The sequence below is a fragment of the Cetorhinus maximus genome, chromosome 23 (genome assembly GCF_964194155.1).
Source record: "Cetorhinus maximus chromosome 23, sCetMax3.hap1.1, whole genome shotgun sequence".
NCBI lineage: Eukaryota > Metazoa > Chordata > Chondrichthyes > Lamniformes > Cetorhinidae > Cetorhinus > Cetorhinus maximus.
Genome location: NC_135901.1, coordinates 11,368,933 through 11,393,828, shown reverse-complemented (window position 1 = coordinate 11,393,828; position 24,896 = coordinate 11,368,933). Strand labels below are relative to the sequence as shown.

Genomic DNA, 24,896 nt, shown 5'->3' with positions numbered 1-24,896 from the left:
TACTCCTGCTCCGAGTTTATATGTTCACATGTTCTTTGAGTCCAGACTGCTTCCCGGCTCAGTGCTCAAATGCCAAAAAGTCAAGGATGATTGAAATTTTCACTGAGCAACATGTAAACTGACAGTGGATTCACTCGGTGCAATGGTGTGTTCCAGTTCTATATGTGCAATCATAGAATCAATTTATATTTGTTGTTTTGAACCAATATTTCTAATGGGCTGGCTGTTATGCACATGTTTGATCTAATTTATCCCACTTATAAAAATAAATATTCGAAAACTATTTGTGTGGGAGGTTACTGGATAACAGCAGGCCTGGAAATGGAGCAGAGAAAGAGGATCCCTGGGGTGATCTTCAGTGAGTTCAAGAGGATGGTATCAGGGTGAATGGAGAAGGGAGAGAGTATCCTTGGGGTGATGTTCAGTGAGTTCAGAAGAAAGGTATGAGAGGGAATGGAGCAGGGAAAGAGGATCCCTGGGGTGATGTTCCGTGAATTCGGTTGTTTCTTGCGCCTGGCAGGCCGCAGGGCCTGGGAATTTCCACTATTTTTTCTCCCTGGTTTTCCTAATAAGCCCCAAACTGTGGTAATAATTTGCAGAATTACTGCTCGATAATGTGTCTGTGTCAGATCGGCCCTAGTCTCTAGGAATCTTCCCATGGTTTGTGTCAACGGTTCAGTCTGCGGGTTTATGTATTTTTTGTTATTCATTTATGCGATGTGGGCGTGGCTGTCTGGGCCAGCATTTATTGCCCATCCCTAATTGCATTGAGAAGGTGGCCAGTGACGTCTCTGCCTTGTGAGTGTTTAATTGGACAAGGTGGAGAGAGTCCAGGCGAATGCTCTGGGCGCATGGGTTCAAATCACAACATAGCAGCTGCTGGAATGTGAATTCAATTATTAAAATCTGGGATTGAAAACTAGCCTCAGGAATGGTGACCATGACAACCATCACCGATTGTCGTAAAAATCCATCTGCTGCACTAATGTCCTTTAGTGAAGGAAATCTGCCATCCTTACCCAGCCTGGTTGACATGTGATTCCAGGTCGACAGCAACCTGACTGACACTTAACTGCCCTCTGAAATGGCCTTGGAAGCCGGGCTGTTCTGGGCGGCCTTGCCAGCGACACCCACACCTCATGAAAGGGTAAAGAGATAAAAAAAAACTTTTATTCCCTATCTAACCCCTGCTGCACCGACCTTGGGAGTGTTAGATGGGACAGTGTAAAGGAAACTTTCGTCCTCCATATACTGTCCTATATGGGCCTCTGATGAAGCAGATCCCTGCTGTTTACAATTACCTGACATGTGACTGTGACAGGCCTGAGTATGAGTGAAATCACCGAGGTTACCCTCGCTGTGCAATCATCCTGGCTCTGAAGTTTGCCATAAAAAGGTAGAGGTAAAGGTGTATTAACACCGATGGGTCGCTGGGTGGCGCAGTGACTCTTTCACTGAAGGACCTTGGGCTCTGAAGAAGTCATGAGGACTCGAAACGTTAATTCTTTTTTTTCTCCACAGATGCTGTTGGGCCTGCTGAGTTTTTCCAGCATTTCTGTTTTTGATTCACATCCCAAACAGGAATGGTTAAAAAAAATCTGGGAAAGGGGAGGAAACAGTGTAATAGGGGAAATGGAGTGGTGTCGATGGGCCTGGGGGAAAGGAGTTCAGCAAAGTCCGTTCGTTTCACATTCATGATTTATTAACAATTTCGGAGAACATTTTACAGAAAAGTTTATTTTAAAGTCAACTGGACTGAATATGATGACTGAGTCACACTGAGAACAGAACACATTCGCTCTGAGCTGCCAACTGTATGTACAGCTGTGACAGAGACCAGAAAGAGAAAACCGGAGCTCAACATAAAGGGAAGGGAATAATTGTGAATGAGGAATGAGGAAAGCTACTTATTTACACATGGAATTCAAACTACTGGGGAATTATAAGCTACAGTTACAACACAGCCATAATTATCTCGCACATTTCAAACAGAGAAGCGGAAATACCGTCCATGACTGTCTTAGTTACAAATTCGGAAACATGAACTGAAGGTATTTCATTTTTAGATTCACCGAGAGGACATATTTTAAATTCGTAATACAGAGATCTCAATAAACGGCTGAGGAAAATCTACGGTGTCCAAAATTCAACTGGTCACTTGATCTGTAAAAGAGGATAAAATAATGAAGCAGATGTTTAGAATGTGGGACATTTATGTGAGTGTTTTAATCAATGAAACATTGAGAGATTTTTCAAACCGCTTCTGTCAGTTTGAAGTGTGAGTGGATTGAACCTTCTGACCTTCACCAGAGTGACGGCAGTGCTGTAGAAAATGCTCAGGAAGAACAGGATGATGAATGTGGAAGCGGTTGTCCAGATGTTGCCGTTATCATCCTCAGAGTCTTCAATCCAGGGGCGATCTGTGGAATCTGCGAGGATATAACCGAGGAAATATAATTAGGTTATTTATTAATCTAGGATATCTTTTAAAAATATACTCTTTACTCTTTCCTAAGTTATTAATGTATTCTCTAATTTAATGTTCAATATATATCTACTGTTAAACTCGTGAATTTCAGCAACCTATCTCTGTAACTATCTCCACAGCTGTTCTTCCTTTACAATCCTCGTATAGTCCGAGTCGGAAAATATAGAAAATTATCTCCAATATCATTTTATTTTCGAACAATTTCGAACGATCTATTATTGGAGAATATTATGATGGGTATTGGGAGAGATTCACTGAGCAACTTATTTGGAAACTGTGAACGTTGCTTTTTAAAATCTCGGATGTGATTTCCCATCTTGTTTGTCTATTTGTGATGGGAATGTTTGGTGCGTCATTAACTTAAATCAGATTCTCAGTAAGAACATTGTTTCAGTGTGCTTTTCGGATCATTATGTAATAGGGACAATTGCCGGAGGATACGTCGGTTAAAAAAGTGCATTTGAATTATACCTTCTTCAATAGCCTGGCGTTTGTGTCATGCTTTAGCTTTTATGTATGTGTGCATGAGTATATCGTGCCTTGCATCACTCTTTGTTTCTGTGTCCATATGTGTGTATGAGTATTGAGGTGTGTTCATTTGCCAATGAGTGCTGACTTGTGCATTTTTGTGTCTGCGTCTGCATGTCTATTTTGTTTTTTTTGCCAATGTGTATGTATGAGTGTGTTATTGTGTGTGTTTATGTATTGATATCTATGTTTATTTATTACTATCTGTGTTAATGTGTGTTTATGCGTTCTTGTCTGCTAATATGTGTTAATGTTTCTTTTTGTGTTCCACGTATGTGTCAGCATATTAATGTCTGTGTCACAGCGCGTGTGTGTGTGTGAGAGAGAGAGAGTTTTTAATGTGTGCATTTGTGTGTTGATGGATATTTAAAACTATGTATCAATATGTGTTTATGCTTTCAAACGTACTAACGTGTGTTTTTTGTGTTCTCGTGTGTATAAGCGTGTTTCATGTTTGTGTCTACATGTGTGCCTGTGAATATGTTAGTCTGTTCCTCTATGTGTTTGTCTGTCTGGGTGTCGTCTGCTCATGTGTGTGCATGTGTTCATGTGTATCCATGTACTTGTTTTAATGTGTATGATAGTGTGTGTCTTTTTGTCTGTATTTCTGTCATTGTGAATGTGTGATGATGCATATTTGTGTCCTTGTATGAGTCTGCTTGTCTGGTTTTATCTGTTTGTGTGTGTGAGATTGTGTATATGTGTGTGAGTATGTGTGTGTGTATGTGCGTGTGCACGTGTGTATTTGTTTGTGTGTGTGTGATTGTGTATATGTGTGTTCCTGTGCCTGCATTTGTGTGTGTATTTGTGTTTATGTGTGATTGTGTGTGTGTGATTGTGTGTGCGTGTGTGTGTCTGTCTGTGCCTGTTTGTGTGTGTGCGAATGTGTATTTGTCTATGTGTGTGTGTTTGTGTGTCTGCCCGTGTTTGTGAGTGTGTCTGTGCCTGTGTGTGCGTGTGTGTGTGTGTGTGTGTGCCTATGTATGTATGTGTGTGTGTCTGCCTGTACTGTGTGTTTGTGTCTGCGTGTCTGTGCCTATGTGTGTATGTATGTATGTTTGTGTGCGTCCATTTGTGACCCTTGTGTGCATTTTTACCATTTTTCAGTGTTTCACCAGGTCCTAACGATCGATCCCACCCTGATAGTGAAAATTTTGGTGAATATTTTCAATGTTCTGTATAAACGTGTTTTCTGTGAGATGCAAGGTGATATCAGGTGAACGAATGCAAACAATCAACCATCTGCCTCATAAAATGCAGGGACAGAACCGTGAACAACCCAGGGAGGATTTAATAATCAGTTTAGATTCGGATGATGGGAAATCAATCTTAGCATAAGATTAACAGGAACAAGAGTGTGAAAACTTCTTAAAATTATGTTGCATAAATATATATTTTACAACATTTTAAGCATGATGGGACTTTAAAACCTGTGGCCAGTAAGCTAGAAGCCGACTTCTGCTGTTGGTAATTGGGTCCTTACAGCAAAGGCCCGTTCCCTTCCAGATTCTCTGCTCGGGGACTGAGAGTCCAGTGAGTTAATAGTTTTGTTCCGTCTGGTTGGCTAAGCTATTTCCCTTTCGGTTCTCTCTGCTGAGAAGGTGGAGACACACCAGGTTAACCAATGACCTTCCTCGTCTTTCTGTTTAGGAAGTGGAGGTAAAATTGGCTAAAAATTTTCCTTTCAGTTTTCTCTGTTGGGGAAGCGGAGGTACAGTGGGTTAATAATTTCCCTTCCCCCTCTGTCTGTTGGGGAAGTGGAGGTATAGCAGGTTAACAATTTCCCTTCCCCCTCTCTCTGTTAGTGAAGTGGGGGTACAGTGGGTTAACAATTTCCCTTCCCCCTCTCTCTGTTGGGGAAGTGGAGGTACAGTGGGTTAACAATTTCCCTTCCCCCTCTCTCTGTTGGGGAAGTGGAGGTACAGTGGGTTAACAATTTCCCTTCCCCCTCTCTCTGTTGGGGAAGTGGAGGTACAGTGGGTTAACAATTTCCCTCCCCCCTCTCTCTGTTGGGGAAATGGGGGTACAGTGGGTTAACAATTTCCATTCCCCCTCTCTCTGTCGTGGAAATGGGGGTACAGTGGGTTAATAATTTCTCCTCCCCCTCTCTCTGATGGGGAAGTGAGGGGGTGCAGTGGGTTAACAATTTTCCTTCCCCCTCTCTCTGATGGGGAATTGTTGAGACATGTTTCTGTGTGACCCTCACTTCAATTCCCAGTGGGTGCGATGCAGCAACTTAAAGCTGGCATCCATTTTAAAGGAATGGACAATAAGAGAAGCAGCAACACCGAGATCTAAATGTGCTGAGTTTGTTTGCCGGAAATAGGAAATTGTTAGATTTCCCCTCAGTGGGAGGAGAGTTGGTGATGTTATTTTGCAGAATCCCGTGATGAATGAGCTTTACTCTGTCTCTAACCCAGGGTGTATCTGAGCTGGGAGCACTGGGTGTACAAGACTTGGTTCTGAGCCCTGGAAATATCCGATTTTAACTAAACAGCTCTAACATTAGCAAAAGTGGAAAACAACATTAATTAAGCGATTGTGCATTTAAATCACAATTGGAGAAAAGGACTTTATTATTTTTTTATTGAAGTTTGAAACGTAACCGAGAGATTCTCATTGACATGAATTAACGGTGTCCATCAGTGCAAGGGAAATATTCACAAAACTCGGTTTACCGCTGGATTTATCAACCGTTCTGTTGATGATCTTCAAGGGGATCGCTTCATGTCCCACCACACAGGAGTAAGAAGCGCCGCTGGCCCACTCTTCCGCTGCAATGGATAACAGGCTGTACATGAAGAAGGAGCTATTGCCGTTCTCCGCCACCACCTCGGTGTTCTTGTAGTTCCCGGGATTCACCGGCTTGTCATTGACGGTCCACTTGACGAAGATCTCTCGGGGGGAGAAACCTCTCACCAAGCAGCTGAGGGAGACGAATCTCTGAGCGGAGACATCTTCTGCCGAGGGCAGGAGGACAGACACGGACGGTTCCCGCAGATTTTTACCTGCAGAAAATGTACAATAAGTGTCAATAAACTGGATAATTTCGTAGACAATGAAACCGCTGGTTAGATGTGAGAGAAACGTGTTTTGTGATGAATATTAAGGGGTTTCATTATCCACTTCTTGGAAATATATCACCGATCCTTCACTATAGCTGAATCAAAATCCTGGAACTCCCTCCCTAACAGCACTGTGGGTGTATCTACATCACATGGACTGCAGCGGTTCAAGAAGGCAGCTCAACACCACCTTGTCAAGGGCAATTAGGGGTGGGCAATAAACGCTGGCGCAGCCAGCGACGCCCAAATGCCATGAATTAATAAATAAAAATCTTTGGGATCTGTCCGGTTTTCCAGCTCGGGGCAGAGATGGATACAATCCTTTTCCCTGAGAACTTATGGGGTTGGACGAGAAAGTTTCTCAAAGTTTACAGCACAGAAACAGGCCATTCGGCCCAACTGGTCTGTGTTGGTGTTTCAGCTTCGCACCAGGCTCCTCCCATCTTGCTTCATCTAAACCCAATGGCACAGCCTTCAGTTCATTGTTCATTCATCTACTTATCAATTTCCCCCTGAAAGTCCACAGGCCCAGGGCGTTTAGTTGGCGAAATTGCTAATCAGAGTAGACCATAAATACACTGAATAGTAAATATTGATTCTTACACTTACACTGGAAATAGACACATTGAACTACTTATTGCTTCAATCTCACCGCTCACCTGGTTCCTTGTGGATGGAACTTCTTAAAGGAGTCGGCAGATCCTGATTGCTCACCACGCAATAAAACTCAGCCCCACTCAGCCAGGCTTGTGTCGAGATGTTTACGTTGCTGACCACGCTGTCGGGGTCCTGTCCCGGTTGGACGGCGATCTCTGATTTCAAAGGCTTCTTCTCTTGTGTCCAGGACACGAGGACTCCATAAGGAGCATTGGAAACGATGCAGGTTAAGGTCACGGTCGCCTCCAGTAAGACCTGTTCTATTGGCGGTGGCAGTAGAGTAATTGTGGGATCGTTGGGGCAGTGGTCTGGGCCTGTGAGACAGAAATGAAGATCAACCAAAGTTTCACCTTCAGGAGCAGGACAGCAGTATTCAGCCTTCACTCCCTGAAGGAGAATAAATCACCTTGGACATATCGACCTCTAACTATCGTCTTTAATCTTCTTTACACAATGGAAAACCAGCTTGGTCTATGTAAATCGTTCTCATAATTTAAGTCGTTCAGCCCCGGTAACATTCTCATGAATCTATGTTGCCCCAGTCCCATTACAAATGTACCATTCCTGGGCCCTGGAATGCAGTACTGAAAGCCGTTTTATAAATAGGGTGGATGCACTTTCCAACACTCTCTCCCGAAGCTGTTACCAGTGAAGGGTTCCAGACACCTTCTGCGTCTCCAAATATGATCAGCTGACTCAGGGTAAAGCTAATGTCAAGTCCACCTCACTCATTCTGTGACGTCAATGCAGAGACGTGACGTGATAAAATCCTGAATGGTGAACAATCCGAATGCAGCCCTCACATCGGAATTAAACAATAACTACATGACAGTAAATTAGAAGTTGTTCCGTGCTTTCTACTAACTCCAGTAAATTCCTGATTTGATTAACATCGGAGAGCAGAATGATCTATTGCTTCCTCTGTTTGTATTTCTTACCCTCACACTTGGTGGCGTTTCGACTTTGGGTGACCCCTTGGTGAGTGACCTGACAGGTATAGACCGCGTCGGTGAACCATGCCCCAGCAGAGACTTTCAGCCGACTGGTCGCCGAGAAGTTCCCGTTCACTTCAAAGACGGGAGAGGTGACAATTCCTGAATCCATGGGTTGTCCATTCTTCAGCCACTTCACGGTGATTGGATTTGGTCGGAAATCGACGATGGAACAGACGGCGGTTGCAAATTTGTTGGTTGTGATTTCTTCCCGGGAACTCACGGTGAGGAGAACAGTTGGAGGGACCTGGTCATATCCAGCACCTTCAAAAAACACAGGTTAGCCATTTCTTGCAGAAGAAATTGATAACAGATACAATGAGTTCTTATATTTTAACAGGCTCTTTGCGGTCAATGGACACTAACCTGGAATTTCCAGGGATCAAAAGTATGCAGAGCACAATAAATGTATTATAACCAAGGCCCTATACAGGTCAATTACAGCCTTTCTGTTTCTCACAGGTTCCCCAACACTTACATTGCCATTCAATGCTCTTGTCTGAGCCGCTGTATTGAACCTCACACTTGATTTTGCTGCATTCCCCCTCTGACTCGGTGATGGTTAACTGGCTGCTCAGGGTGAAGGTTCCCTTCTGGTTTCTCACTGACGGGTAAGTCTTAAATCCAGTGGTGATCGGCTGCCCATCTTTCTTCCAGGTCAGTTTGGTGATTTCTGGGGAATAGTCCATCGCCAAACAGCCGTAGGTGACGGAGCCGTCGGTGTTGTGTTGCTGACAGGAGGAGACCAGTTTGTAGAGAGTGGGCGCAGACGGTGTCGCTGGGAAAAAATGGCCGATTGAAAAAGTTAGACTCTGTGATTTGTGATCATTAAGTAACCAAACAACTCAAAATTTGACTATAACTCTAAACATATCCTAATATATTCCAACTAAAACCCACATCCACATTTGATCATTTATTATTTCCATCATTTGGTGATCCTCATCTGTCGGTTCCCTCTTTAGAAACCCACACCTCTTTTCCCGCCTCTATCCCATGACTAAAATAGAACATTTTGATGTCATCTGAATGACATACCTTTCAGTGGATTAAAATGGAAGAGCAGAGGATTTCCCCCATTATTTCGCCACCATTTATTTCTCAATCAACAGCACTTGGTGATAGAGAAATTGTCTCGTCATTCATATCATTGCAGTTTGGAAATTGGCTCTGTTCAAATTGGCTGATGCCCCCTCCCTTCTCCACGTCCCCCCAAAACAAAGAATAGCAAAGACCCTTCGAAAGTACCTTTGTAATGGTACCTATATAATGACCATAGAACTCTAAACTGAATACCAGTTACAGTAAGTACGACATTTTCCAATCGTATGTACATATGAACATGCAGATCAGTAGCAGGAGTAGGCCATTCTGCCTCTCGAGCCTCCTCCACCATTCACTCCGATCATAGCTGATTGATTGTGGCGTTAACTCCATATTCCCGCCTATTCTCCGCTAACCTTTGACTCCCTTGTCAATGAAGAATCTCTCCACCTCTGCCTTGAAATATTAATGACTTCTCCTCCATCGCACTCTGGTGAAGAGAGTTCCAAACTTTCACTACCCTTTGAGAGAAAAATAAAATCTCCTCATTTCTGCCAGAATGGGAGACCCCTTATTTTTCAACTGTGTTCCCTATCGTTAGTCTCTCCCACAAGTGGAAACATCCTTTCAGCATCCACCCTGTCAATTTTCCCCAGGATTTTATATGTTTCAATAAAATCAGCTCTCATTCTTCTAAACTCCAATAGATACAGACCCAGCCTACCCAAACTTTCCTCATAAGTTAACCAACAACACCTCCCAGTATCATTTGAATGAATATTCTCTGAACAGCTTCTAATGCTTTTATATCCTTTCTTAAAGGAGACTAAATCTGGACACAGTAATTCAGACGAGGTCTCATCGACGCCCTGTTAAACTATAGCAAAACATCTTTACTTTTATATTCTATTCCCTTTGTAATAAATGACAACACTCCCTTTGCCATCCTCATCACTTGTTGTTCCTGCATTGTAACATTTTGTGATTCATGCACCAAGGGATCCACATCCTTCTGTACCTCAGGGTTCTGCAATATCTCTCCTTTTCAATAATATGCTGCTTTTGTATTCTTCCTGCCAAACTGGACAAGTTTATATTTTCCCACATTATACGGCATCTGTCATTTTTTGCCCACTCCTATAATCTATTTATATCCCTTTGCTGACCTTTATCCCCTCTTCACCACTTACTTTCCTCTCTATCTTTGTGTCATCAGCAAATTTCGCAAATTCATTCAGTCCTTTCATTCAAGTCATTGATATAAATTGTAAATAGTTGAGGCCGCAGCATTGATCCCTGTGGCACTGCACTTGTCACAAAACCATGATGGATCTACATAATTGCATTTGGATTTTCTTAGTGACCCGTGATAGGATCCTTAATAATAGATTCCAGCATTTTCGCTCGGACAGATGTTAAACTAACTGGCCTGTCCATTCTTGCTTTCCCTTTACCTCCTTTATTTGATATAAAAGCCTCATTCTCTATTTTCCAATCTGATGAGACCTTTCCACAATCTAGGGGAGTTTGGAAAATTAAAACCAATGCCTCTGCTATTTTAGCAACCACCTCGTTCAGGCCAAGATATTTGGCCAACTTCTCTGCCCATTTCCTTATTTTCCTTTATTGTCCAATCCGTGTCCCGCGGCTGGATTGTGGCCCCCGAAGCCCCTCTATCTGGACCCTGGAGCCGTTGTTCTAAATGCTGGTAAGGCGGGTCAGTGGAGTTCAAGATTTCTGGAAGGAGCTGCTCCTCCAATCACAGGCCAGTCTTCTACCCCGTTAGCTGCTGATAGGCCCGCTAGTCAGCCTATCAGCAGTAAAAGTGGGAGACAATCTGGTTGTGATTGGAGGGGCAGCGACCACCCGCTGGAGAAAGGCGCAGGGAGCCAGGGGGAAGCGCACAGAGGCATTGTCTCCCTTTTATGCCAGGGACTGAGACCCTTTCCCCGGGAATGGAAAGGATTTCAGGAGGAGGAGAGACAATGAGAGAGAGAGAGGGCGAGATAGAGAGAGTGGGGCCCAGGGCGCCTGGGGCCTCGGCTCGCAACTGCTATCGCCCGGATCTCCCCGCTATAGCCCGGCTCTCAGCCCTTCCCCCACCCTCCGCCTCTCTGCCCCGTCCCTCCCCCCCGCCTCTATGCCCTTAAACCCCTGGCTCTCTGCCCTTTCCCCTCCGGTCTCACTGCCCTTCCCGCCCCGGCATCTCTGCCCTTTCCCCCCCGCAACTTTGCCCTTTCCCCCTCGCCTCTCTGCCATTTCTCCCCCAGCTCTCCGCACTTATTCCACGGCTCTCTGCCCTTCCCCCCTCAGCCTCTCTGCCCTTTCCACCCCCCGCCTCCCTGTCCTTGACCCTCCGCCTCTCTGTCCATCCCCCCTCCGCCCTTTCCCCCTCTTCCCCTCGCCCTTTCCCCATCTGCTCTCCCCCCTCCCGCCTCTCTGCCCTTTCCCCCTCCCGCCTCTCGGCCCTTTCCCCCACCCGCCTCTCTGTCCTTTCCCCCACCCGCCTCTCTGCCCTCCCCCTCCCGCCTCTCTGCCCTTTACCCCCCCCCGCCTCTCTGCCCTTTACCCCTCCCGCCTCTCTGCCCTTTCCCCCCCCGCCTCTCTGCCCTTTACCCCTCCCGCCTCTCTGCCCTTTACCCCTCCCGCCTCTCTGCCCTTTACCCCTCCCGCCTCTCTGCCCTTTACCCCTCCCGCCTCTCTGCCCTTTACCCCTCCCGCCCCTCTGTCCTTTCCCCCTCCCGCCTCTCTGCCCTTTCCCCCTTCCGCCTCTCTGCCCTTTCCCCCTCCCGCCTCTCTGCCCTTTCCCCCTCCCGCCTCTCTGCCCTTTCCCCCTTCCGCCTCTCTGCCCTTTCCCCCTCCCGCCTCTCTGCCTCTCTCCCCATCCCGCCTCTCTGCCCTTTCCCCCTCCTGCCTCTCTAACCTTTCCCGCTCTGCGTTCCTCCCTCCGGCCTCTCTGCCCTCCTCCCTCCCGCCTCTCTGCCCTTCTCCCTTCTACCTCCCTTCCCTTCCCCCTCCTGCCTCTCTCCCCTTTCTCCCTCCCGCCTCTCTGCCCTTTCCCCCTCCCGCCTCTCTGCCCTTTCCCCCTCCCGCCTCTCTGCCCTTTCCCCCTCCCTCCTCTCTTCCCTTTCCCCCTCCCGCCTCTCTGCCCTTTCCCCCCAGCTCTCTGCACTTACTCCACGGGTCCCTGCACTTTCGCCAGGCTCTCTGACCTTTTCACCGACGCTCATCACTCCATTCGGCCATGCTCCACTTTCTGACACTGTGAGGATTCAGGCCTCGCTTCCAAGTCTCACTTCCCTGCAGGTCCCGCCCTCCCACACACCGATTTAGGAAAAGTGATCTAGTAAGTGAGCATGTGCATGATTGACAGTGAGGGTGGCTGAGTGACAGAGTGAGGGTGGGTGGCTGATTGCATGAGGGTGCGTGGGTGAGTGAAGGAGTGAATGAGGGTGGGTGGTGAGTGAGCGAGGGTGGGTGTCTGAAGGTGGGTGAGTGAGGATGGATAAGTGAATGAGGGTGGGTATTTGAATGAGGGTAGATGAGCGGGTGAGTGAGGGTTGGTGGGTCTGTGAGGGTGGGTGTGTGAGTGACGGTGAGTGGGTATGTGAGGGCGGGTGGATGAGTGTGAATGAAGCTGGGTGGATAAGGGTCAGTGAGAGTGAGTGATGGTGGGTGAGTGAGTAATTGATGGTGAGTCAATGAGGGTGTGTGAAGGTGGGTGAGGGTGGATGAATGAGGGTGTGTGAGGGTGGGTGAGTGAGGAGTGCGAGTGAGTAAGGGCGAGGGAGTGAGGGTGAGTGAGTGACTGTGGGTGAGCGAGGGTCAGTGAGTGAGGGCCAGTGAGTGAGGGTGAAGAAATGATGGTGAGGGAGCGAGGGTGTGTGAGTGAGGGTGAGTGAGTGAGGTTGAGTGAGTGAGTGTGAGCGAGTGTGAGTGAGTGAGCGATGGTGAGTGAGGGTGAGTGAGTCAGTGTGAGGGAGTGAGGGTGATTGAGTGACTGTGGGTGAGCGAGGGTCAGTGAGTGAGGGCCAGTGAGTGAGGGCCAGTGAGTGAGGGTGAAGAAATGATGGTGAGGGAGCGAGGGTGTGTGAGTGAGGGTGAGTGAGTGAGGTTGAGTGAGTGAGTGTGAGCGAGTGTGAGTGAGTGAGCGATGGTGAGTGAGGGTGAGTGAGTCAGTGTGAGGGAGTGAGGGTGAGTGAGTGAGTGAGTGAGGGTGAGTGATTGTGGGCAGTGAGGGGGCCCAGGTGCAGGAGGCTCATCAAGGCGATGTTTCTCCGGATGATTTTCCACTCCGGCTCAGTTTTCCATTTCCTGTCGTCCACAGCCGAGCTGGGGGCACCTCCATTCGGCTCCACCACCTCCACCTCCTCCTCTTCCTCTCCATCGATCCTGTCCCGATTCTCCATATTGATCAGCTTTCAGTAACACCGGCTGTGTAAAGTCAGACAGCAGTGTAGATCGCTGGCCAGCTGCTTTAATGCCGATGCCTTTCTTTGAGAAACCCATGTCAGTGTGCGAATAGGCAGACTGAGGGGGCTGGAGGGGAAGGTTACAGCAAAACCAGGATGGGCCGTGCAGGCTTCTTGCACCAAGTGTGCACCAGTATTGGGGATCCTGGCGGCTGTGGTCCGCCACATCTCTCCCTTTTTTCTGTTTCTATATGTTTGGTTCAACACTTGGAAATTCTCCACATATACAGTGATGTCACCTGTGTAATTTCATTTTACACAACAGGTCCTCAGAAATGGAGCAATGAACATGCATGCAGCTTAACGGATTTTCATTCTGCAATTAGTATTTTCAGCCCACTTCTGTGTGTGATAATGTGTGTGTGTGTGTGAGAGAAAGAGAGAAAGAGAGTGCATGCAAGTGTATGTGTGTTTTTGAGAGAGAGAGAGAGACAGTGACAGAGAGAGACGGAGAGTGAGATACGGAGTTTAATTGTGAGAGTGTGTGAAATGGAGAATGTGTGTGTGGGAGAGAAAGACTGCGTGTGCTTGTGAGTGTGGGAGAGAGAGAGAGAGAGAAAGAGAGAGTGTGTGAGAGGGGGAGAGTGTGTTTTTCTGTGCGTGTCATAGGGAGTATAAGTGTGAGAGTGTCTGAGATAGAGAAATGTGTGTGAGAGAGAATGTGTGTGTGAGAGAGAGCTGCTGTGTGTGTGAGAGAGAGAGCGACTGTGTGTGTGTGAGAGTTAGAGAGAGAGAGAGATAGAGAAAGAGAGTGTGTAGGGGTGTGAGTGATTGGTAGTATAAATGTGTGAGAGAAAGTGTGTGAGAGAGCGAACGTGTGTGTGTGGGGGAGAGAAAGAGTGTGTGAAAGACAGAGCCAGTGTTTGTGTCAGAGAGAGAGAGAATAAGAGAGAGTGCATGTGTGAGTGAACAAGTGTGTGTGTGAGAGGGAATGTGTTTGTGTTTCTGTGTGTGTGACAGAGAGAATGGAGAGTGTGTGCATGTGTGAGAGTGTGTATGTGTGTGGGAGAGAGGGTGCATGTATGTGAGAGAGAGAGTGGTTGTGCGTAAAAGAGAGGGAGTGTGCGTGTGTGTGAGAGAGAGTGCATGTGTGAGAAAGAAAGAGTGCATGTGTGTGTGAGAGAGATAGTGTGCACGTGTGTGAGAGTGTGTATAGTTGAGAGAGTATGTGTATGAGAGAATGTGAGTGTCTGCGTGAGAGTGTGTGTGAAAGAGAGAGGAAATGTGTGAGAGACAGAGTGTGTGCATGTTAAAGAGAATTTGAGTGTGAGAGGGAGAATGTGACAGTGTGTGTGAGTGTGACAAAGAGAGCATGCGTGACAGAGAGAGTGAGCGAGTGAGGGTGTGTGGTTAAGAGACTGAGTGTGTCGAGGTAGATCAGCCATGATCTTACTGAATGGAGGGCAGGATCGAAGGGCTGATATCCTCTCATTCTCTCATTTCTGTCATTCATTCCTCCCCCTGCAGGCGGCAATCCAATGACTCAGTTTTTGATGGCGGCTCCTTTTCCCCAAATCCCCCGCGGCTGGTTGTTTGGAGCGGGAGCCTGGTCATTGTCCATTTCAATCGTTTAAATAACTCGCAGCCTCTGATCAGATCAGAACAGGCGCTGCTCTCTGGAGCCTCACTGTCACTCCCTGATTCTGTTTGTTCTGAAATTGTGCTCAAGTTCAGCTCACTCACATTCAATGATTTTCTGATACTCAAAATGCTGAAACATAATTAATTCATTAAAATTTATACATGTTCTCTCCAGAAATATTGTTAATAACAATTAACGTTCGTCATTTCAACCGAGCAATGGAACAATTTGTTTTCAGAGATGTGGCTCGAGAACTCACTGCCAGTTAGTTCGATGCTGATTCAGTTTGTTTGACCTCTGCAGGGAGAAGACTCTCAGGTCAGTAACAGGACAAGTTAAGATATGGATTAAAGCCCCCACTCCTCCTCCAGTACACTCCTGTCATCAGCTGCAAGGGTGGGGCTCAACAGAAAGCCAACTCTCCACTCAACTGTCAAACACTCCGGGTCAGGTACAGCACTGGTTTGATATAAAATAAAACTCCCTCCACATTGTCCTATCAAATATGCCTAGGAGAGGGTTCAATCCTGTTTTGATATAAATGCTGTGGCTGCAAGAGGCGGTCAGAGGCTGGGAATTCTCTGGCGAGTAATTCAACTCCTATTGCCCAAAGACAACTCACCATATACAAGGCACAAGTCAGGACTGGGATGGAATAGATTTCACTTACCTCAATGAGTGAAACTTCAAAACACCCCAAGAAACTCGATACTATCCGGGACAAAGCAGCCCACAGAATTGGTACCCCATCCACTACCTGAAACATTCACACCCTCCCCCACAGACGCACAGTGACTGCAGTGTGTACCATATACAGGGTGCACTGCAGCAACTCGCTAAGGCTCCTTCAGCAGCACCTTCAAAACCCGCAACTTCTAACTAGAAGGACAAGGGCAGCAGGTGCTTGGGAACACCACCACCTGTACGCTCCCCTCCAAGGCACCCACCATCCTGACTTGGAACGATATCGCCGTGCCTTCACTGTGAATACGTCAAAATCCTGGAGCTCCTTTCCTAACAGCACTGTGAGTGTACCTGCAGCTATTCAAGGAGGCGGCATTTCAACACTTCAAGGGATAATTAGGGATGGACAACGAATGCTGGCCTTGCCAGCGACCCCAACATCCTATGACAGGATTAAAAATAAGATACAGGCTAATTTCTTCCTCCACACTGTCCAACTAAATAGGTCAAGGACTGCTACAGCACGGATTAAAATAGAATAAAACTCTCTCTGCATTGCCTAACCGAACACTCCCAAGATACATACATCACTGGTTTAAAATCGACCAAATCTCCTTCGACAGTCTGTCTGTCGTTTCTGAATTGTCCTTTCTGACTGTCACAATGGGTTGGGTATCTCATTTCTGAGGCGCCTGGTCAAAAAGTCAAACTTTCACTTTCTCACTGATACAAGTTTTTTGAAGAGATAAATCAAATTGCACTTCTTGAAATCCAGGAGAGTGAACCAGAAGGTTTACAGCCAGTCAGGAAGATTCCTGGTTCCAGCACAGTGACCACACGCACAGAAACAGAACAGACACAAATGGTGCAACAAACGAGTTCCCGAGAGATCAATCTCTCCATTTCATTCAAGCTGTTTGATTCCAATTGATCAACGGTCAATTTACTACAATTATTCTATAACTTCTTTGAAATTAATCTGATTTTCATTTCAAAATTCCCTTTTAAGTCCATCTAATTCTCCCTGATCTGTCTCAAATCTCCAAATAATATAGGATTTAAGTTACCCTAAAAATGAGCACAGCAAATATTACAGATTCAGGATAATTTGAGAAACTCAGTGACAGGGTAAGAATTAAACAAATCAGGAAACATTCACATTGAAAACCGATTACCCGCTGATTTGATTTGATTTAGGTATGAATAGAATCAATAAAAACATCGAGGCGAAACACCTTATCGAGCTGAGCACAGCTGAGTAAGAAAAGTATTCTTTTCTAAATTCATTTTGGATACAATTAAAAATTCTCTCCACTGAGATTTTGCATTCACTATAATGACAGTATACTACTTAATTGTTGGAGCAGATTTATGTTGAATTAATTATCACTAATATTATATTGTAAGCTAATTATCTTGTTATTGTCAATTCATTTTCTTGTCAGCTGATTTCTACTCTATAATATTAAAAATGGTTTTCAAAAATTGAAAACTTGTTTCTCCTTGGGACTTTGTGAAATAACTGGGGTTTATTTAAATCAACCTGATACTGAAGCAATGTTAAACAATAAACTTCAAATTGCTAGATGGCAACATTCAGGCAAGTGTATCAATTTTACTTAAATCTAAGCACGATTTACTATTTTACTTCTACTTCTACTGCACTGTTTTAACCAACAATATTGTAAGCTATGAGTGTTTCTGAACGCATTGAGAAATCATAAATTCCATCTATTCTCATCGAGTAATTCACAGGGCGAATTTATCAGTAGAATATTTGAAATACTTTGAAATCTGGCCGGGGTCACATCGCATTAAGTGTCTATGAGCTGTGACATCATCTGTTTGCTAAAGGAAGCTTGCCTTAACTCCAAACTATATGTAAAAAAAATGTTCCTGGCAGTTACTTATTATCAATAAAATTGCTTCCTAGATAACAATCCCTATTCTTTAATTGTTACATATATTGTTCATTGAAAGAAGATCCAAATTGATCAATATAAAACTTGATGAGAACAATCCATTCAGATCATCTGCGATACTGAAATATAATCAGCAAATTGAATCGAGATTTTGTTCTTCAATTTAATATTTAATAAGAATTAAGCATGAACCTCAGATATAATCTGTTCTTCTCCTATAATCCTATCCTGTGTACAGCACAGCTATGGTAGACAGGATGTTGTCATTAAATTCAAAACTAACATTCATGTTTGTAATTAAATTAATCTGTTCTAATTTCAAGCTTTTCCTTGTCAATCTCTATTCATATGTAGTCTGCACCTTCCTACAGTTAAAAAAAAAGTAAGAACAATTCATTTACTGCCAGCGAATTCCACCCCCAGAAAACTGTTTAAGATTAGATTAGTGACAATTATCTCGCTATCCAAATCCCAATAACATTGAAGGAATAATATGGTTACGGCTGCACAGAAAGAATGTAATAACCAGGTAGACATATTGCCAAACTGAAATGTCAAACTCCTCTTTAAGTCAATGCAAACGTTATCAGGGATATAAAAAATAATTCAAAATCCCTTGTGAAATTGACCAAATCTGTAGAATCAGTATATTCTTATTGAAATTATTTCATGCATAATCACAAAATGTTTCCAGCCTAAAAACTTTCCCGATCATGTTAATTGTGCGCAGTGCATAACAAAATTATGAAAGGAGATTAATGATCAATTATGTTAATATGAAATCTGTTCAGCCAATATGGAGAAATATAACCACATTATAATTGTTTGAATTGTATTAATTTTACTTTGCAACTTGAAAACTTGTTAATTATATAGTTTCTGATTGCAGTAACGAATTATGTTCTGAATGAGCGTCATAATCCATGGTTTAGTTTAATCTGCAATTATCACTTAAAATAAAGACAAAATGTTCTAACACATCTTTAAACGCTTTTTTTCCCATTTCTGAAACCTGTCTGTTTTCTGCCTACAATCGTGTTTCAAGCAGATACAAACGCGTAGGCTGTTTCCATTCAATCACAAAACGTGCAACCGCTCAATATCACCGAGTTTAAACAATGCAGAAACAATGCAGAACCGCCAAACCGTTTCACAAATTCTACTAATTCAAAGTCATCCAGACACACAATCTCCTCAGGAGAAAAACACCAAATCACATCACTGAGGGGCTGAAACCCGTTTCATGGAGAAGCAGCTCAATTGTACAAACACTTCCAACAGAATCCAATGTAACATTGCAAGAAAATCTCAATATCGGATCCAGGCAACACGCTCGTCACTAAATAAATGAGTAATTAAACTAAACAGAAATATGGAATAATGTCAACAGCATTGTGAGCAGGCGGAACATGTTCAATAAATTAATATTGAAACTTAAGCATATTTTGTTCATTTTGGGTTTGATTTCAAACCTATTTAAACCCTTGTGCAACAGATGGTAAAACCCGCAGGTGTTAGATGTCACCGATATTAAACATTGCAGAAACGTCAAACTGTTTTAACAAACGTTAGATATTTCAAGTCGCCCGGCCACACAGTATCCTCAGAAGATAAACACCAAATCACAACAACCAGGGACCGAATCCCTCAGCAGCACTTTTTGTCAAGACACAGCGGAATTATATAATTCAATTTAAGCAGAATCACATGAAACATTGTAAAACAAATCTGCATACAGAATCCACCAAACCCACGTTTCAGTGAACGAATGAATTATTAAAATAGACAAAAATATAAAGCATAGACTCAAATAATACAATCAATAAATAAACGTGTGGTTCTTACCTGCAGTCACCGTCACCATGGTCCCTTGTCCCCAGTAGTCGAAATAATCACAGTGTTACATTCCCTGGGCTGTGCCATACAATAACTGGCCCTACACGAAAAAGACAGAATCTAACATTACTTTAAATATTCATAAGTCAGAGGCAAAGCAAAGTCACAGTGAATCTTCACGAAATTATATTTGCGTTTGTAGATATCTTTAGGTATTCATCAATGACCCTCATGTTTAATAATTCACAAAGTAACACATGAACATGTTATTGAAATCACCAACTGATGAATGCATAATTATCACAGCTTTTCCATCTTAAACCATGTTTTTTGGGCAGTTTTGGACAGAAATAATGTTTCACTGTAAATATAGCAGGATTGTAAAAGCGAGCACTGACCCAGGCAGACTCTATTAGTGCTGAGGTGTTTTTGTATTGACAGTAACTGCTGTGCCATCCCGTATATCACAGTGAGACACATCATGTCAAATACTGCGGCAGACTGTTCACTGTAAAATACAGAGATTTAATGTCACTGCGCTCTCAAAAACCTGATCCCGACTCGCCTAAGAGCGAATCAGTGAGATATTTCAGCTTGTACTGGTCATTATACTTATCAATGTGATTGGAATTCTTTCAAAACCTCTTTGCAGATTTAGCGTGTCCGAAAACACTTACAAAGCGGAAGACTGCTATATCTTTTCACCAGCCAATATTACCTCTACCCATTATTTTATTTAAATATGATTTTCTTTGACGTTCCTGCTGTGATAGTGATCACCAATTTGAACAAACTCCTTCTCTGAGGTTTTTGTATGAGGATGTCGCTGTGCACAGCACTGTGACCCCCCGTTGTAGTATCACAGTGAAATACACCCGCACAAAAACTGCACCCACTCTCTGTTCAGTGCTGCCTCTCAATATCCACATCAATAGCCGTTTAATTCTGATCTAGAAGTAGAATTCATGCAGCAGTTTACAAAATTGAACGAAAAGAGACCTCCCCCAAGTATCAGATATATTAAAATGAACATTATATCCAGGTCTGTAATTGCGGAAACTGTTACCAGTAAATATCAACACAGCCAAAAGCTCAGTTCATTACATCGACTGGTTTGGTTTGCTAGTTTTACTGTTTGCTGTGCTACTTATGTCAGGAGCTGCTTGTTACCTGGTCCTGATCATTACAGTTAATGTTACATTTAAAACAAGTACTGACCGTCAGGTTATGATGGAAGTTGTTGAGTTTCTCTCGATCTGTTCTTGTTCGGGTCCAGCCCTGATTCCTCTCGCTGTGGTCTCTTGCACAGTAATAGATGGCGGTGTCTTCAGTCTTCAGGCTCGTCATGTCCAAGGAGAAGATGTTCCTTGAAGTGTCTTTGGACGCAGTAAATCGATTCTTAATTCCTGAGGCGTAGTAATTGCTGGATGAACTATAGTACCAAACCAGCCACTCCAGCCCCTGTCCGGGAACCTGTCGCATCCAGCCCATGTAGTTGCTGCCAAGATCGAACCCGCTGGTTTTACAGGTCAGTGTCAGGGAGCCTCCGGGACGCCCGGTCTCTGCCTCTGGCTGAGTCAACACAACATTCGACTGGACACCTGTAAAAAATATATGAAAAACCTCGAGGATTAATCCTGGTGAAATGATTCCTGACTCTGTAACATTCCAGAGAGAGACTAACACTGAGACAGAAATAGTGAGAGACTTGGACAATAAAAACTACTCACGGGATAAGAAAGTCAGCAACAAACTGAGAGAAATCGCCGACCTCATCCTTCTGGTCACTTGGGGAAAATGGTTCTGTCCAGAACTCAGTGAACAAACCAGCTCCCGGACTGTTGGATTCCGGTCCCAGTGAGCGGCATTTAAATACCCGGCAGAAGGGGGCGGGTTTCCAGGCGCCGCCTGTTGATTCCCTGGTGGAGGCGGCGACTGGATCCACGCCCCACCTTCCACACCCTCAACAGAATGGACCCAGATATTTACAATAGGTTATTGTTAAACGTGGACATTTTATCTGTATCGGGATATTTGGCTGAATGGACTTATTGTAATGTCGCCAGTGGTTCTAATGGTGAAATTACAGTTGAGCATCTGTTAATAAAAATATAATTCCATTGAAAATTAAGCCCATTTATTTCTACACCACTTCACAAGGCGTTGAACCAAAAAAAATAAATTATATTATCAGGGAATAAAGGGAATGTCAGTCTGTTTTGCAGCAACTCCGGGTCTTTATCTCATTACCACAATAAAGTGTCATCAGTCATAGGAATTATTATTGATTTATGTAACTAAATGCGGGGGATGAACAAAATGATTCTATTTACAGTGTGGGTGGCTATCGCTGTACAATTTGGGTCCGGAGATAAGAAAAATCTCCTTACATTATATAATGTCTCTCATTGCATTTCTCGAACTGCCCCTGACCCTCTGACAGCCCTTTGAAAATTAGAGGCTAAAGAAACCCGTCTGCCTGATAATTAAACAGTAAGTTTACACAGAAACATAAAATTTAATTATATTAAACGTAAGAAGTTAATGAATCAGAACGGACACGGAGATCAGCACAGTTATCCTTCAGCATCCAAATCACTGCAGCTAATTTTATTGGCCACCGGCTGTCTACCATTCACTGGTATTGGGAACACAGGATATCAGGACTTTGCGGCATATTACACAATATCACAAGAATAAATGCTTTATCTTCCACTGAAGCGGGCCATGAACTGGTCAATTCTCCACTCATTGGCAGCTATGAGAGGGACTGTTCAATAATCAAAATCAGCACAAATTAAACTATACAGTACACGGTGCTAATCAGGTATAAGAGATCCCTCAGGTTAAATGAGGTGCACAACTCGGATAATATTCAAGGAATTCCTGCGGGTTCAAGACAATTCTATGATTTTCTTTTAATTTAATTTCTTTTAATTTTTTTGCCATTCTACTCAAATCATTAGAAAGGGGGATTGGGACCATCAACATGGCTCTCTCGCACTCCATGAAGTTCTTAATAAACCGGCTTTAATAACTGGAATGTCCTTTACTTAGAAATAATATAAATTAAATAGTATACGGCCAATTCCCTGATCGTGTTTAACCTCAGCGAACACGGCATTCATTAAAATGTTTCCTTAGATGAAATGCCATTTAAAATGTGCCTTTCGTGTGCGACAGAAACATTTATTGTTTGAATGGCTAAATCCCATTTTCTTCATTCTTATCCAGGCTAATCTGCCCCACACAGTATTTGGCAGCAAGCCAGCCGGCTGCAGTCAGGGAGGCTCGAATGTCCAATGTTGTTTACAGGAAGCATCTGCGGGTTTGTGCAGTAAATGAAAGATCTGTTTCCTCAGTACTGACCGCTTGGCTGCCAGCCAACTTCAAACCCTTAACATTGTCAACAAGGCCTATTTATAACAAATCTACCCAGTAACAACACTGGAGTCAGCTTTATTTTTTAAATTGTGAACTTATGTGGACTATGCCCAGCTCTCAGGAAAGAAAAGTTATCCAGTTTCTCTGACACCCTGTTAGCATCCACAGCTCATTGGAGGATCTCTCCAACACATCATAATATTGTGATGGATGGATGGATGGAAAGAATTACAGGCAGATTATCAAAGAGGACTCAGAGAGAGGATAGGTTCTGTTACAGTCAAACATATAAATCTGTGTGATTTTTTTGCCCCTTTACTCTTTCACGGGATGTGGGAGTCACTGGCAAGGCAAACATTTGTGCTTCTCCCTAATTGCCTTTGAACTGAGTGCCTTGCTGGGCCATTTCAGAGGGCAGTTAGAGTCCACCTTATTGCTGTGGATCTGGAGTCACATGTAGGCCAGACTAGGTCCAGTGGCAGATTTCCTTTCCTAAAGGACATCAGTGAACCAGATTAGTTTTTTCCACAGTCGATGATAGCTTCATGGTTCCCTTCACTGAGACCAGTTTTCAATCCCAGGTTTATTGTTGAATTTAAATTCCACCAGCTGCCATGGCGGGATTTGAATTCGTGTCCCCAGGAGAATAGCTTGGGTCTCTGGATTACTAATCCAGTGACATTAATACAACACCACCGTCTGCCAAAGAATGGAGGGATGGCTGCAGTGATGCGGGAATGAATGATAGTTGGATGCCTGAACATTTTGATGAAGGGATCAGTGAATGAATTGATCGATGTATCGATAGGCACATCTGGACGATACTGTTTTACTTTCTAATCTTGGTGCTTGACTACTTTAAACCTTGAAGCAGGTCCAGTATTTCATTTGTGTCAGTCTAAAAGCTTCAGTCCCTCCAGATTTTCTGGATGTATTCCATCTCCAGGGTATCGAGCTGAACGTCACCAAGAGAAGGCTGGAGATGTCCCTACGGTACTGATGATTCTTTCTTGCTGATGGGGAATCATCATCATTCAGACAGAAAGCGGGTACATAATTTGATTTAGGATGGAGGATTGTAATATTTGGAACATGTGGTCCTTTCATGGAAAACAAAGCATTCAACATATCCTCACCCAAATTACCGAAGGTAACAGACATTACTCACTGGAGAACCGCATTAACTTACAGTCAGGTCCAGGTAGTTTTATTTATACCATCACTTTACAAATCCTCACACACTCCAGTTATATATCAGGAGTTTCTGTGTGATTATGAGCTGGTTACTTGTCAATAAAGCGCAGAGGCTGCTGGGTAGCTGCTCATTATCCTCGGTCTGATTTAATTCCATTTTCTACGGAATTCTGGGACAGATGTGATTCCTTGCTGACAGAATGGTCAGTGTGATCTCAATCAATGTCAATGATATTAAATGAATCGCAATTACATTTTGTATGAAATAAAATGCTGAAAATGCTTGGTTCATACAATTATTAATCTTTGTGAATGGATGATAATTGCTGATTATAATTATTTGTCTTGTGAATTGAAGGTAATTGGTGAATATAATTATTTATCTTTGTGGATTGATGATAATTGGCGAATATAATTATTTATCTTTGTGAATTGATGATAGTTGGTGAATATCATTATTTATCTTTGTGAATGGATGCCAATTGGTGAATATACTTATTTATCTTTGTGAATTGATGATAATTCTTGAAGATAATTATTTACCTTCGTGAGTTGATAATAATTTGTGTTGATAATTATTTACCTTTCTCAGCCTTTACGACCTTCTTCTTCTCTGCTGAAAGATAAGATCCGTTCCATAGGAGGTGAATGATGCAAAAATCACCACACTATCTGAAAACAAAGCCGACAGGTGAGACTGCAACATCTACAAGGATATCTCACTCATAGAGTTACGGTGAAGGCCTTTGCTCGGGTCATGCTTTAAAGACTTCATCTGGTTGCAGGCTGAAGCACAATGTGATGTTTTTATCAGAAGCTATACTCTGGACATGATTTGCTCCACACGCTGGACACCGTCAGCAGAGCACCACTCGAGAAGATTTTTGGGAAAATTGGCTGTTCACCAAAGCGCCTCAGTCTCATTCACTCCTTCCATGACAACATGCACTGCACTGTACAGATTGATGATTCCACTTCCGACACATTCGGAGTGAAGAATGGAGTAAAACACACTTGTGTCCAATCCCCACTCTGTTGGGCACCTTCT

At 43.7% G+C, this 24,896-nt stretch overlaps 1 gene segment (V, D, J or C); it reads right to left on the bottom strand.

Annotated features, from left to right (window-relative positions):
- Positions 1-1,682: 1,682 nt before the first annotated feature.
- LOC144697803 (Ig heavy chain C region, membrane-bound form-like) lies at positions 1,683-24,005 on the bottom strand. The segment is given in 8 exon segments: positions 1,683-2,163; positions 2,302-2,429; positions 5,695-6,024; positions 6,741-7,052; positions 7,677-7,994; positions 8,209-8,461; positions 20,441-20,871; positions 23,942-24,005. Coding segments are annotated over 8 exon segments (1,845 nt in total).
- Between the last annotated feature and the right edge of the window lie 891 nt (positions 24,006-24,896).